Genomic DNA, 14550 nt, shown 5'->3' with positions numbered 1-14550 from the left:
TTGGGTTTTTTTATGTATAAAACCCCCTGCTTGAGAGCTGCAAAATACACTCAGATTCAAACTGCCTGTGTGTTTGTTTCTGTTTTTCACTGCCGAATCCTGACCCACCTAGCTTTGAGGACCCTTATTTAAGGGAGCCCCATACCCAACTGGGGTGGTTAATGGCATCAACTCAAAAAGGAAACCTGACTCCCATAATGAGAGAACCATGCATTCTTTCTGTTAGAACACCATGCCTTATACCCGTGTTTATACACATAAAAACTTACTGAAGCAAAATGGGAAAGAAGCAGAATACTAATTTAATACCTAGCTTTAATTTTAAGGCATCATAGTATATATTCATTTTACTAAAGTGAAAATTAAAGATCATTATGAGAATCATTTAAACAATTTAGGGCTTGGGCAAAAAACTGGTAGTTTATTTATTTATTTATTTATTTTTAAATTAGGTATTTTCTTCATTTACATTTCAAATGGTATCCCAAAAGTCCCCCAGACCCTCCCCCCCGACTCCCCTACCCACCCAGTCCCACTTCTTGGCCCTGGCGTCCCCCTGTCCTGAGGCATATAAAGTTTGTAAGACCAAGGGACCTCTCTTCCCAGTGATGGCCGACTAGGCAATCTTCTGATAGATATGCAGCTAGAGACACGAGCTCTGGGGGTACTGGTTAGTTTATAATGTTGTTCCACCTATAGGGTTGCAGACCCCTTTTAGCTCCTTGGGTACTTTCTCTAGCTCCTCCAGTGGGGGCCCTGTGATCCATCCAATACCTGACTGTGAGCATCCACTTCTGTTTTGCCAGGCCAAAGAACTCACATGATATGTACTCACTGATAAGTGGATATTAGCCCAGAAACTTAGAATACTCAAGATACAAGATACAATTTGCAAAACATATGAAACTCAAGAAGAACAAAGACCAAACTGTGAACACTTTGCCCCTTCTTAGAATTGGGAACAAAACACCCATGGAAGGAGTTACAGAGACAAAATTTGGAGCTGAGACGAAAGGATGGACCATCTAGAGACTGCCAAAACTGATAGTTTTATTGCATGAATGTGCCTCAGAGTTCACACCACAGTGTTGATCTTACATGAATTCAATGTTGCACTACACACAGCAGGTGCTGGAAGCTGTGATGGGTTGCCTCCTGCTGTTGAACCTCTCCAGCATCATTCCATTCATACCAGGAGACAGAAGACTTCCAAGGCAATGGCAGAGTGCTTGCTTCACTCCTAGCCTATGCTATTGCTACCAGTCAAGCCACAACTGTTACTCTGGCTGGAACAAAAGCACACATCACATTAATTAGAATGGCTGCAGTACAGTGGCTTTGTCACAATACTACCCTGACATATATTGCTTTCATGTTCACCATGTTCAATGCCAAAATACAGTACATCAATCAGGAAGAAAAGGTTGTCAGCCACAACATAGTAAAGACTCTCCCCACATTTCAAAGAGCTGAACACTTAGTCAAACAGTGAACTGCATGTTGTTTCACTACTAAAGCAAGTGAGGACTTCAGTTCCTTCTCAGCTTTCTGTGGGCAGCTGAGGGTGGGAGTGTGACTCTGTCATACCTGATCCCTTCCAGGTGTCAGATAGCCGTTCTTTCCCAAATCTTCATATTTAGGCAAATCAGGAGCCATTTCTCCTCTATACATTGAGTTTCTATTGCAATTTGTCCTGAATTCTTCTGAAGTCTTTATAAATAAGCAAATAATACATTAAAACCAAGAGACTAACGGTAAGGAAATGGAGTGAAAAAACAGAATTAACGATCAGTGTCTCACTCACCAAGTCACTAAATTGATTCAGGCTCATGGAGAAGCTGGTCTTGCCCTTCTCATAGTCTGCATTGTGCGCCTCAATTTTCTTCTTATTCTCCTCCCACACTAGTCTTCTGTGTCTTTCTTCATCCTGAAAATGAGTACAACAGATAGCATTTCTCATCTTAACACCACATGCAATTTTCGGTAATGGTATGTAGAGACAGAGGAGCCATAGCATGTGGTCTTATGACACTGTTGTCAGCCATTCTCCTCACCCAAAGGGTCATCAAAGCTGCCCACCTTGGGTTCATAATGCATGTCTTTAGGCAAGTCCTTAGTGATGGCTTGTCTTCACAGCCATATTTATGCCCACAGACTCCTAAGAGCAAGAGTCCTTCTTTCTGAGATCCCTCTAGACTGTGCCCATTTTACCAACCAGACTGTAGGTTTTTGCAAATTTCGTCTTCCATTCTTCCCACTCATTATCCAAACTTGGATCAGAGGATGGAGCAGCTGACATCATTCCCAAGCAGAGGATGAGCAGGAATACAGCACTATTTGGGTTCCCAAAACATAGACAATGAGTTGTTGTCCAATACTATTGTCAGCCCCAAAAGATAAACACAAGTAATGTTATACACACTGTCTAAGCTCTATTTAGCAATATATATCTATGTGCATATATGTATGTAATAACAATGAGTGAAAAAAGAGGACAGAATTTAAAAAGTATCAGAAAGCGCATGTCTGAGAATGTGAGGCAGAAAAAAGAGGAGAGAAAAGATGTAATCCTATTATTATCACAAAAAAAGTAAGAGACAGACAAACAAGAAAACAAAGCAAAAATAAACAGTGCATAAAACCTACAAAATAGGAGATGTCTCAGGTAACCAGAGTAGAGCTGTGAGGAAGTTTGTTGAAAATGAGTTAGTAGGTAGGGGGCCTGTGTACCTTGCTTTTCTCTGCTCTCACCTGAAGTGCTGCAGCTTCTGTTCACAGATAGAAGCCATAACTTTGTTGTCCACGGTCTCTGAAGAGCAACTGACAAAGGAGGCTGGTGGTATATAAGGAGAGCAGCCTGTGGCTCCACCTTTTCCTGCCTGGATCACTGGGTAACTCTTTCCTGAAGCCCTGGTCTGGCCCACAGAGGAGATGTCATAAGCCAGCTTCACTAAGGAGTTATTACAGACAGGAAAACATCTAGAGACTGACCAGACCCAAGGAACAAGGTGACTCATACAGCAAGGATGCAACTTTTCTGAGAATGCCAAGACTCCCAGGATGTCTGTTTTTTTATAGATAACTATTATTAGAGAACACAATTATGGCAGGATGAAGTCAGTGGGGAGAGCTACAGATTCTGCATCTGTAGATAGAGCATCAAGCAGTGTGTACCTGTCCATGTCTGTCTTGCTTAAAACAGAGCCTAAGACTGACAGAAGCACCTTCAGAGAGGATGAAACAACCACTCATAAACAGAGACATCTGAAACACTTATCACTTCCCCTGAACATCAGTGTCTCAGCTCAGGGATTCACAGTGTTTAGGAAAAGTGCTAGAATTACCCAAACCAAACAAAATATGCCTGATGCATATGTGGCCTGCAGGGTTTGATGGGGCAACTGAAGTGTTTGACTGGACATGCAGGGGTTTCACTGGACATGGGGATATTCCTGTGTGAACTTCTCAGTTACTCTGACAAGCACTGTTGAGCCTATGATTACAAAGCAGATGTAACAAAAGTCAGAAAAGACTGCAGTGTCTTTGGCTGAGAAAATACAGAGGATACAAATTTCTACATGTGACGAGAAGTTTGTTTCCATTTTGATATAACATATGAAAGGTAAGTCAGTCGATGCATGGCCATTTTCCTCTGATGTTCTCCAGAGTTGTACCAAACTCTTGTCTGCCTGATAATTGAGATTTGAAGATTATTGAATGTGTATTACAGGAAGAATTGAACGGATAGATGAATAATTTCCTAAAACATGCATAGACTTCTCCATGTCAAACTGGGAATCTAAGTTGAGAATTATTGTACACAGATAGCAGCAACTCAGCTTAGTTATACATTACAATTAAAATGATAGAAATCTCTTCACATTTGTGGTCAAGGTATAGTAGCCTTTGGTTCACGTTTTCTGCTACATTCTTTAAGATACTCATGGAACATTCTTCAAAACTGACCATATCCTTGGACATAAATCAATTCTCAACTGATGTACAAAAAATTGAAATAACACCTCCATCCTTTCTGAGCACCATGGAGTAGCACAGGATATCAAAAGCAATGGAAAGCTTATAAACACCTGGAAATGAAAAAAAAATCATAGTGAATGAAAATGGGTCAAGATAGACATCAAAAAAGAGATCAAAACATTGTTAGACTTAAATTAATTACATGACATAATCAAAGTTATGGGAAACAAATGAAGGTGGGTTTAAGAGATCTAAGCTCATAGCCCTAAGTGCTTACATAAAATTTTGAGTGATCTTATTTTGCAGTTTTCCCCATCCAATCATATTAGGTCATGGGAGGCTTGTGATTGGACAGGAAAAGGGAGGCAGATGGAGGAGTTGAGGAGAGAGAGAGAGAGAGAGAGAGAGAGAGAGAGAGAGAGAGAGAGAGAGAGAGAGAGAGGCGGGGGAGTCTGAGGAGGAGAGGGAGAACCAGAATGGAGGCTGATGTGGTGTTATCAAAAGGTTAGAATAATTATGTTAAAGCTTTATGATTATCATTTGGCTCTGAAGTTACTGTATTGGCATCTTGTAAATTGTGTCATTATTGGTACATAAATCTGATAGGCTAATTAAGCATTAAGAGTCTTGATTCCAGAGGTTAATTAGGTGTTGAGATGGCTAACCAGAGGTATATGGGGTATCACGTGAAAGCTAGAGGAACTTGGGGGCCCCTGTCTGTGAGATTGCCTTTTGGGAGCTATGTGGCCTAGCAGGGCTGTCTAGTTGGTGGGCCGAGAGACCAAGTGAGTGATATCACCTGGCACAGGGGCTAGCTCTAGATATTTCCCGCAACAATCTTATTCTAATAATTAAATATTACTCCTGAAAGTTCTAGAATAAAAAGAAGATATAATCCCAAAAGGAGTAGGTGGCAGGAAATCATCAAAATTATCAATTGTTGACGAAATTCAAGAAAACATTGGAAGATGAAAAGATGTGCTGTGCTAATGGATTGCTTGGATTTGTATAGTGAGCATGGTTATCCCATCAAAAGCACTCTACTGACTCAGTGCAATCCCCATCAAAATTCTAACACAATTCTTCACAGATCTTGAAAACCTTTTCAGTATGTCTAATCTGACTCAAAACACAGACTAAGGGAATCTTGAACCTTGAGAGATTTAAGACACCATCTTAATAAACAGCAAGAATTCTGCTATGTTTTGTAATATTTGATAATAATTTAATTATAAATACTATTCATTATTCTCAAATTAATGATTGTAAACTTATTAAAGTATATAGTAAAATTAGGCCACTCAGGAATGCTATAAGAAAAATATTTTTCCCCAGAAAAAGAACTCAAAAATTGGTTATTTGATAACAAAAACTCAGATCTGAAAACATACACACAATTACCATTATACTGACTTTAGCACCTTGCTTTTACATACTTTGGAATACATTAAACAACATTTAATTTAAAAAGGAGGCAGTTAATTTGGGAGAGAGAAAGAAGAGGTATATGGGAGAGTTTGTGGGGAGGAAAGGAGAGGGGTAAATGATGTAATTAGAATCTCATAGAATTCGAAAAACCAAAAAAAAAAAAGTAGGAAAAAAAAGAATCTCATAAAATGAAGTAGAAAGAGTTCCCCTGCACAGGTGCAGAGATGTCTAACAGATTAAGGAGCCATCACTTTACAGAGAATGCAAACAATTTTAATCTATCATATTAATGGGAATTAAAATAATTGAATTCCTGAAATTTTTAATTAGACTTTCACACAATTATTGAGAGAGTGTACCTAAAACCCTGGAAACAAAACACAATCAAGGATGGAATACTGATTCTATATGGAAACGACCACTCACACTCTTCTCTGAACACCAGCACAGTCAATGATGCCTTCACACAGAACTTATGTCTTTTTTAAAAATTTTTAATATTTTTATTATGTATTTTCCTCAATTACATTTCCAATGCTATCCCAAAAGTCCCCCATACCTTCCCCCTCACTTCCCTACCCACCCATTCCCAATTTTTTGGCCCTGGCGTTCCCCTGTACTGGGGCATATAAAGTTTGCGTGTCCAATGGGCCTTTCTTTCCAGTGATGGCCGACTAGGCCATCTTTTGATACATATGCAGCTAGAGTCAAGAGCTCCGGGGTACTGGTTAGTTCATAATGTTGTTCCACCTATAGGGTTGCGGATCCCTTTAGCTCCTTGGGTACTTTCTCTAGCTCCTCCATTGGGGGCCTTGTGATCCATCCAATAGCTGACTGTGAGCATCCACTTCTGTGTTTGCTAGGCCCCGTCATAGTCTCACTTGAGACAGCTATATCTGGGTCTTATCAGCAAACTCTTGCTAGTGTATGCAATGGTGTCAGCGTTTGGAAGATGATTATGGGGTGGATCCCTGGATATGGCAGTCTCTAGATGGCCCATCCTTTCGTCACAGCTCCAAACTATGTCTTATCCACCTACCAATTTGCCTCCACAAAACCTGAAAGAAACCAGAACACTGCCTTTTGAATAGTTTTATTTTAAAGATATAGACTTGCATCGTCTTTTTAAATTTTAAATTTAAAAATGATTCTGAAGATCATTTATATAAATGAGTTGAGAGCATGGATTAAGGTAATGGTAAGGTTTTATTAGTGTGAACATGCTTTGGAGTTCATATCATAGTATGTATTTAAGGGACTTGAGTGCAGGATCCCACTTGTCAGAGGATACTGAATTGGGGAAGTTCCTGCTGTTTTTGCTTGCCCTTGCCCCAGTTCAGATCTTCTTTTTCACCATCAGGCCGTTCATATGTTGGGGCAGACATTTCTTAGACAATGGCACAGTGGCTGTTTCACTCGTTGCCTAACTTCATACTGCTGTCCATGTTACCGTGGCTAGAAGTAAAGCACATGTTGCATCAATTAGAAAAAAAATGTAGCTCAGTGGATTTATCATAGTATCTCCTGGAATGTCTGCCCTTCAAGGGCATTAGCCATGTCTAAAGCTCAGCAAGCAGTACATGTACCATGAGCAAGAAGGGAAGGTAGTCACTTACAACCACTTATCAACTCCAGCCACATTGCATGGATTAGAACACTTAGACAGTGGACTGCATGTTGTCCCACAGCGGATATAAATGAGGGCTTCAGTTCCTTCTTAGCTTCCATGTGGGAATGTGACACTGTCATACCTGATTTGGTACAAAAAACCCATCGCCACTCTCTGCGTAATCCTCAAATTCAGGGACGTGACCAACTGGCTGTGGTTTGTTTTGCTCCTCTTTAAACATTGGGTGTAAAACAGTAGTCATTATTTTCATGAGTTCTTCATCAGTCTTCATAGGAAAAGCAAACAAAAAGTTGAAAACTAACAGACTAACTGTAAAGTTCTGAAGTGAAGAAATAGTTAAACTGTACAAGTCAAACTTACTAGCTGACCGGAGGCACTCATTTCTATGTTGGAGCCTTCCATCTCCTGGTCATTTTCGCTATTGTGCAGTTTGTTAGTCTTCATAAACTTACCCCACACTGCTTTTATGAGAACTTCTTTATCCTATAAATGAACACAAGTGACAGCATTTCCTTCATACTAACTCTACACTCAAGCAGAACAAGTAGATTTACAGTGAGAGGTGAAGAGGAGTCCTGGGGAGGGATCACTGTACACTATAACTATCCTTTCTGTGCACTCTGCATTTTGGAAATGTTGGCCTCCTTGTATTCATAGTACACAATTTTAAGAATCTCCTTGGTTGACCACTAAGACCTCTTTTATGCCTATATACTCCTAATAGCAAGGACTATTCTCCTTGGGATCTCTTTGGACAGTTCCCATGTGACCAACCAGCCTGTCAGTTTCCTCATATGTTACCTTCTGCTCTTGAAATTCAACATCCAACTGCGCATCAGGGACTATAGCAGCTGAGGCCACTCCCAGGCATAGGATGACTAGGAAGATTGTAGGAGTCATGTCTCAAGTACCTAGAGGAAAAAGGATAAATCTCTGTCTAAATATTTCAAAGTTACTATTTTCTTTTAAACTGAGAAATTAAGGCATCTATGATGGATCAAGATTGTTTGAAATATTCCAAGTATTTATCTAAACAATGTGGAAAAGTCTAAGGATGTGGTTTATTTGCAGAAAACATATTCAGGTATTTGTTAGTAGCTGTTCATGGTTCTAGTGATGATAATAGCTAAGCAGTGTGAATTTCAGCTTTCAGACAGATATTCATGTACATCAAGATTCCAAAAGCTATTGCTGTAACTGAGGACTTAAGGCAGATCTCGTCTAGGATTTATAAAGACTAATGAGACTTCAAAAGGTGAGGACACTGAACATCATCTTCCTCCCTATTATACAGCATGAACTACCATATGTCTTGGACTCTCCCCTTTTGAATGGTAACAGTCTAGTCTGTCCTTCCTGGAGAAGGCAGGAATGACAAGATCTGCTGATCCATCTGACACACCACTGTCACTGTAGCTCCTGAGTCTCTACTCACTGCCACAGAGAAAGTGGTCTTCTCAAGGTCATGCAGTCTGGTATAAAGTAGACACTCCCAGGATTTTCAGGTCAAGATTTTCTAGGTCTTCTGTTTAATTCCCCCCAAGACACCAAGTAAGGAGCATGCTGCCTGGTATTCCTTTTGCAGGAATGGATTTAAATTGTGTTGTTATGGAAAAAAGTGATCCTAACTGAGTAGTACTGGGTATGGTTGCCATTGTTCAGGGCACCAACTGGAACTCCCTGTAACAAGGCTCAGACTTATACTCAAAGGGATCTAGCACAAAGTTTTATGCATGAGGGGCCTGTTTTTTCTTTGGATCTTCCACTTATCCTCCTTGCTTCTCAACACCAAGGCTCCTGATGGTCAGATTTTCTCTTGTGCCTCATTCTCCAGGGAGTTTCTTCAGAGCACTCCTCAAGTTCCCAATCTGCTCTGGCAGAGTCAGGACCTTACCTGCGATGTCCAATGCTGTGCTGGGCACTCCAGTGGTTCAGCTCTTCAGAGGTCCCTGGAGATCCAGAATCTAGCTGAGCTGCATACCCTTCAGTCTTTAAATCCCTAATTTCTGGCTACTAAGCACCACCCATAAGTCCTAAAGTTTTTATGATTGGTTGTGTTGATGACACCATTGGGCCCCAGGCTCTAGGACTCCAGGCATTTACGAAATTGAAGGATGAAGTGTGGATTGCTGCATTGGACTATGGGAGAGATTTGCATGAGTCAGTTTTAGAGGAAGGTTGGAAATGAACATTGAGGTCCTTGGCTTATTAGTACCCTCAATGCTGTGTTTTGTGGGATGCTGAAGAAGAAGTGGCTTTAGTTAACTTTGAGAGGCTTTTTAGTCCAACTATGGTTTTAACGTGGAGCATCAAACACCCTGGAGCAGTATGAGTCAGCTCATTCAAGTCTAATGTCTCTTGGAAATACATACCCCAGGATACTTCTCTGATATCTGGTTTGCATCCAGGTAGATCTCACAAAAATACTTAGGGGAGGTGCTAGATAAATGGCTTTTCAGTTAAGAGCACTTACTGACCTTGTAGAAGACCTGAATTTAGTTCCCAGGACCAACTTGGAACTCCCAACTATCTTTAACTAAAATTTCAGGGAATACACTGTCCTATTGTTTTGCCTCTTTGAGCACTAGCCTCTCAAGTGAAACAGGTAAAGCACACATAAACGTAAAACGAAGTTAAATAAAAGTTGTTTAGAAAAGGTGGAAATAGCTGAGGAGGAGAATGTCCCCATGAGATGACCAGCAGTCTTAACTGAGCTGGACCCCTGAGATCTCTCAGACATGGAGCTGCCAAACAGACAGCATACACCAGCTGATATGAGGCCCCTGGCACATACACAGCAGAGGACTGCCTGATCTGGCCTACTTGAGAGAAGATGCACCTAGCTGTGAAGAGATTTGAGGCCCCAGAGAGTTGGGAGGTCTTGTTTGGTGAGGGTGGGGTGGTAGGGATATCCTCTTGGAGATGAGGGGAAGAGGGAGGAAATTGGGAGTGGTCATGGGCCAGGTCAGTAGGGGAATGAAGACTGTACTATAAAAGAGGATTAAATAATAATAATAATGATGATGATATGATGATGATGATAATGATGATGATAGTAATAATAAAAAGACAATAGTTAGGGCAAGCCTGTCTTGATACAAAGAATAGTCAAAGGCAAATCCTTGGGTAGGACAGGGGTTGAAAAGCATAGATGAAGGCCTCCTAAGATGCTTCCCCTGCTGATGCTTCCTTTTAGTCTACTTGCTCAGAGTTATTTTATTCTTTCATAGTGATTTAGTGATTGAGTTGTGATATATGAATCATTTACTAAAAGGCTTTGCTGATAAATGGGTGAGGGAAAATGAGAAATATGGAAATTTCTTCAGTTGCTCTTTCTGGGTTTTCCTTATGGAAATCTCATGTTCATCTTGAGGTTTAAGTTAGGACACTTCTTAAACTTCAATGTTAAAATGTAAAACAAGGAGAATGTAAGAGGGTTTCATGTAGAAGAAAACACAGGTACATAAACATAACCACTAACTACTACAATCCAAGATTTAAATAGAGAAAAACATGGACCATCAAATCAACTATGTAGAGCTAATATGGGCTTACAGAGAATGATGCAGCAAGCAGGGTATGGGACCTTCTGTGTGTAAGTTATGGCTGTTACCTTGGTGTTCTTGAAAGACTCTCAACAGTGGGAGCAAGTGTATCTCTGACTCTTTTGCCTGTTTTGGAGACATTTCTCCTCCTTTTGGGGTGACTTGTCCAGTCTCAATACAAAGGTTTTGGGCTTGTCTTACTGTGATGTGTTTTTTCTTATCTGGCTATCATCTCTTGGTGGCCTGATCTTTTTTGAAGGGAAATGGAGAATAAGGGCAGAGGGAAGGTAGAGAGAAACTGGGAGAAATGAGGAGAATAATTGTGGTTGGATATATTATTTGAGAGAAGAATCTATTTTCTATTAATAAAAAAGGTTCAGAAATGTTCCAAACCATTGTGATTTTCTCAATACCATAAACACCTATATATGTATGTATATATATATATATATATATATATATATATATATATATATATATACCACACATATTCATTATCGAAATCCTTTTCAGGAAATACAACTACCTTGCCACTTCCACAATGTTTTCAATGAATACTTTTACTATTCACTAAAAACTAAATCAAAATTTACATATTTCATATATATCATTATTTACAGACTGTTTTGATTGAAACTTGTTTGCGCACCACCCAGAGTGTTGTTTGACCTCTCACTCTCATTCTGTGACACATGCATTGGATGAAAGTTCCCATTTTAAGTATTGTAGGTAAGGCACTTAGGTACACTAGCATCTTAGAAGCCCATCAAAACATATAAACAGTGGGCCTGAAAGATAATTCTTGCAAGGTAAAGGCATCTTCCACAAAGCCTGGTGGCCTGAAGTTAAGTGACTCAATGGTGGAAGTAAACCACCGAGTCCTGTGTGCTGTCCTCTGACCTCCACACACATGCCCTCCCCCAAATTACAAATACATACATACACACACTCATGTATGTGCATGTATACACACACACACACACACACACACACACACACACATACACACACACACACGTATATGGAGGAAATATACCACTGAATGTGGGCTTTGAGCATTTGAAAGCCATGTACTCATTTCTAGTGTGCCCTCTCTGATTCTTGTTTGTGTTCTAAGATATAAGCTCTCAGTCACTGCTCCAGATGTCATGTTTCCCACTATCTCCCATGATACTTCCCTTCTTATGAACCCTAATCCATTGGAATCATATGCCAAAATAAACCCTTCCTTCTATAAGCTGCCTTGGTCGTGGTGTTTTATCACATCAACAGAATAGTAACTGATGCACATAGAAACACCAATTATTGTTTTGTATAATATTTTATGAACATTTAACACCATTTTTTTCTGTATAATATTTCATGAACATTTGGTTGCTTTTCATGTAAGTGGAGAAAGAAGATATAATCCCTTCTCCCCTTCAATACCAAATATGCACAAAGACTAAATTTGATCCAAAGAATTTGTAATGCAAGATAAAACAGTGATGGATGTTTAAGCTCGAGACTTGTTGTAAGTCATTGGGATACTTGTTTAAACAAAATTTTTAAGTTATACTTATATAATCTTAATTAAGGTCTCTAAATATAGTTGGTAGCCTGTCTATGCAAGTCTTTGTATCATCCTGTTTCAGCCAACAATTCTATTATGTCAGTTTAGCATAAACCTCTGTCCTTACTATCTGCTAATCCTCCCTACGTGATCAAGAGTCTCTTTCTCCACCTATGCCCTAGGTTATGTCTCCTCACATGGCCAACAGCAAGATTCCTGTATGTCTGTTTACTCATAATCTCCTTCTTAACAATTTTCAATCTACTGAGAAACAGTCTACTCCCTGCAATAAAATTTACATATCCATCTATACATGACATCAAACACTCTCTTCTCTTACTGTAGGACTCCATACAAATGACTTCTGTAGCTATAGCCTCCTCTTTGAGTATAGCTTACCTAGATATTTTAAATAAGTAATTATTCAATTCCTATTTATTTTATTAAGAAATTATGACCTAATTCCTCTTAAAGAATAGTTCACTACCCTTTCTTTTGCCTGTAATTCACTAGAGAATCAGACACTTTAATAAAAAAGGTCATGTTCTGGGTGATCCTGAAACCTCAATTCCTATAACTTCAAGAGTTGTGATCTTCCCCTGGTTCCTCATGATCCTAGAATTGTGTTTGGAAAGCAAATGATATTGTTAGATGGAAGGTGGACACTGAAGACGCTAAAATTCAACTTATATTTCAGAAGCCTGCAGGACAAATGCTCTGTGCTTTTTCTATGAACAGGAGGACAAAGCCTATTGTACTTGATGGAGCACCAGCAACATATCAAAGAAATGATTACAGTTAAGCTAAGAATATCAAACTATTAAGTTTATTGGGTTGATTACTTAAGCTTGGATGAAGGGCTATTTCCCAGAGAATGAGAGACTCTAAGTAGCCATATACCATCCAAAAATCCCACAGCATCTTAGGTAATAACCTAAAGAATTGCATCCCTGGAACTTCCTTCAAAACTTGGGGAATAAGAGATATTTACAAGGTTCAGAAAACTTCTGAAACTTACAAGATTCACAAGGCCCTTCCCTAGGGTTTTAAAAGCCACAATCAGCTCAAGTTACAAGTTCATTGGATAATATCCTAAAATAAATGGTGGTGATCCTAATACTGGAGAATATGGAGTACCAACAGGCCAAACTCTTGTCACCAAATTGGGCTTCTAGTACTGGAACTAGGTTGCATTTAGTTGAGATGTTGGCTAATGGTGTTCCATGAAAATAGCTAAAAACTCAAGGTGTTGCAAAGACAGTCTTCACAAACTGACAGCAGGGTCCCATTGCTGATGGTAACACCCACACTACTCATTGAATATGGAGAAGTCAAACTGGTGTTCACAGGGAACCTTCATTCCTAATTTCTAGTATTCTTGTTGATGGAAAATATTCTGCAGGCTACCAAAAGAGACACAGAAACACCACCTAAGCCACAAAACCTTTGATATACAATCTGTTATGCCTGCAAAATATGCTCAGGCAATTGTGGAACAGTATATGAATTAACAGCCAACCGATGTTCCAGTCCATGAGATGAAACCTATATCCAGTACTGCTTGGAAGACCAATAACAAGAGACTAGATAGACCAGAGACCTAGGGTAAAGTAAAAAATTACTGGTCTTAAAAATGTATCAACAAAATGTCTCCTAAAGGTATTCCGATATACTCATAGATCAGCACCTTATTCAGTCAGCACTGGGGAAGCTTCCTACTGCAGCAGACAGGAATTAATGCAGACCAATGGCTAGATATTACACAGAAAATCTTTGGAAAGAAAACCCAGCTCTAAATGGGATGTCTCTATCAAATTCCTCCCCTTAGAGCTCTGGGAAACCCATTGGAGAGGAGGTTAAAAAGAGTGCAAGATCCTGGAGAGATGGAGACACCAGGAGAACAAGTCCCTCTGAATCAGCTAAGCAAGGCTCATATGAATTCCCAGACATTGACGGGGCAAGGACAGGACCCACATGGTTATGCATCAGGTCTTATGAGTATTTATGATAGCTTTCAGCTTACTATTTCTATGGGACTTCTCATTGTATGAATGAGTCATTCTCTGATTTTTGTGGTTGCTCTTGGGGCTCTTTTCCTTCTGTTGTGTTGCCTTGTCCAGCCTCAATGTGATCACTTTTATCTATTATATTTTAATTCTGTTTTGTTACTATCTGTTAAAACCCCGTTCTTTTGTAATGAAAGACAGAAATGAAATATATCTGCAGGGGAACTGAGGAGGACAGGAAACTTGGAGAAGTAGAGGAAGAGAAAACTATAATCAGGATATGTTGTATGCGGAAAGAATATTTTCAATAAAAGAAAAACAGTAAATTAAAAACTAAAAAACAAAAGTCAATGTGATTTTTTATTGTCACTTCCATATTTTGGGGGTGTTGTTTTACTTTCAAAGCTATTA

At 39.5% G+C, this 14550-nt stretch overlaps 2 protein-coding genes across 3 annotated transcripts; both read right to left on the bottom strand.

The window, feature by feature from the left end:
- Positions 1-1042: 1042 nt before the first annotated feature.
- Positions 1043-2799, bottom strand: LOC115029047 (protein CTLA-2-alpha). Of its 2 annotated transcripts, XM_021179851.3 has the most exons (5): positions 2752-2799; positions 2216-2333; positions 1805-1927; positions 1588-1710; positions 1043-1286 (listed from the first exon to the last, which is right to left on the bottom strand). In XM_021179851.3, the coding sequence occupies exons 1-5, from the start codon at positions 2787-2789 to the stop codon at positions 1278-1280; spliced, it is 411 nt and encodes a 136-aa protein (XP_021035510.2). In that variant the 5' UTR covers positions 2790-2799; the 3' UTR covers positions 1043-1277. The 2 variants fall into 2 exon arrangements, with proteins under 2 accessions (XP_021035510.2, XP_085687149.1); XM_085831023.1 differs by lacking the exon at positions 1043-1286 and having other exon boundaries at positions 1582-1710.
- A 4053-nt stretch (positions 2800-6852) lies between these two features.
- Positions 6853-7936, bottom strand: LOC110307618 (trophoblast-specific protein alpha). Its single transcript, XM_021179854.2, has 4 exons — positions 7838-7936; positions 7397-7519; positions 7158-7301; positions 6853-6861 (listed from the first exon to the last, which is right to left on the bottom strand). Exons 1-4 carry the CDS (start codon positions 7934-7936, stop codon positions 6853-6855), a joined length of 375 nt encoding a protein of 124 aa, XP_021035513.1.
- Between the last annotated feature and the right edge of the window lie 6614 nt (positions 7937-14550).

This window comes from Mus caroli, unplaced genomic scaffold (genome assembly GCF_978045245.1).
Source record: "Mus caroli unplaced genomic scaffold, Mus_caroli_1 scaffold_15, whole genome shotgun sequence".
In the NCBI taxonomy this organism is placed as follows: domain Eukaryota; kingdom Metazoa; phylum Chordata; class Mammalia; order Rodentia; family Muridae; genus Mus; species Mus caroli.
This window is presented reverse-complemented; position numbering and strand designations above follow the sequence as displayed.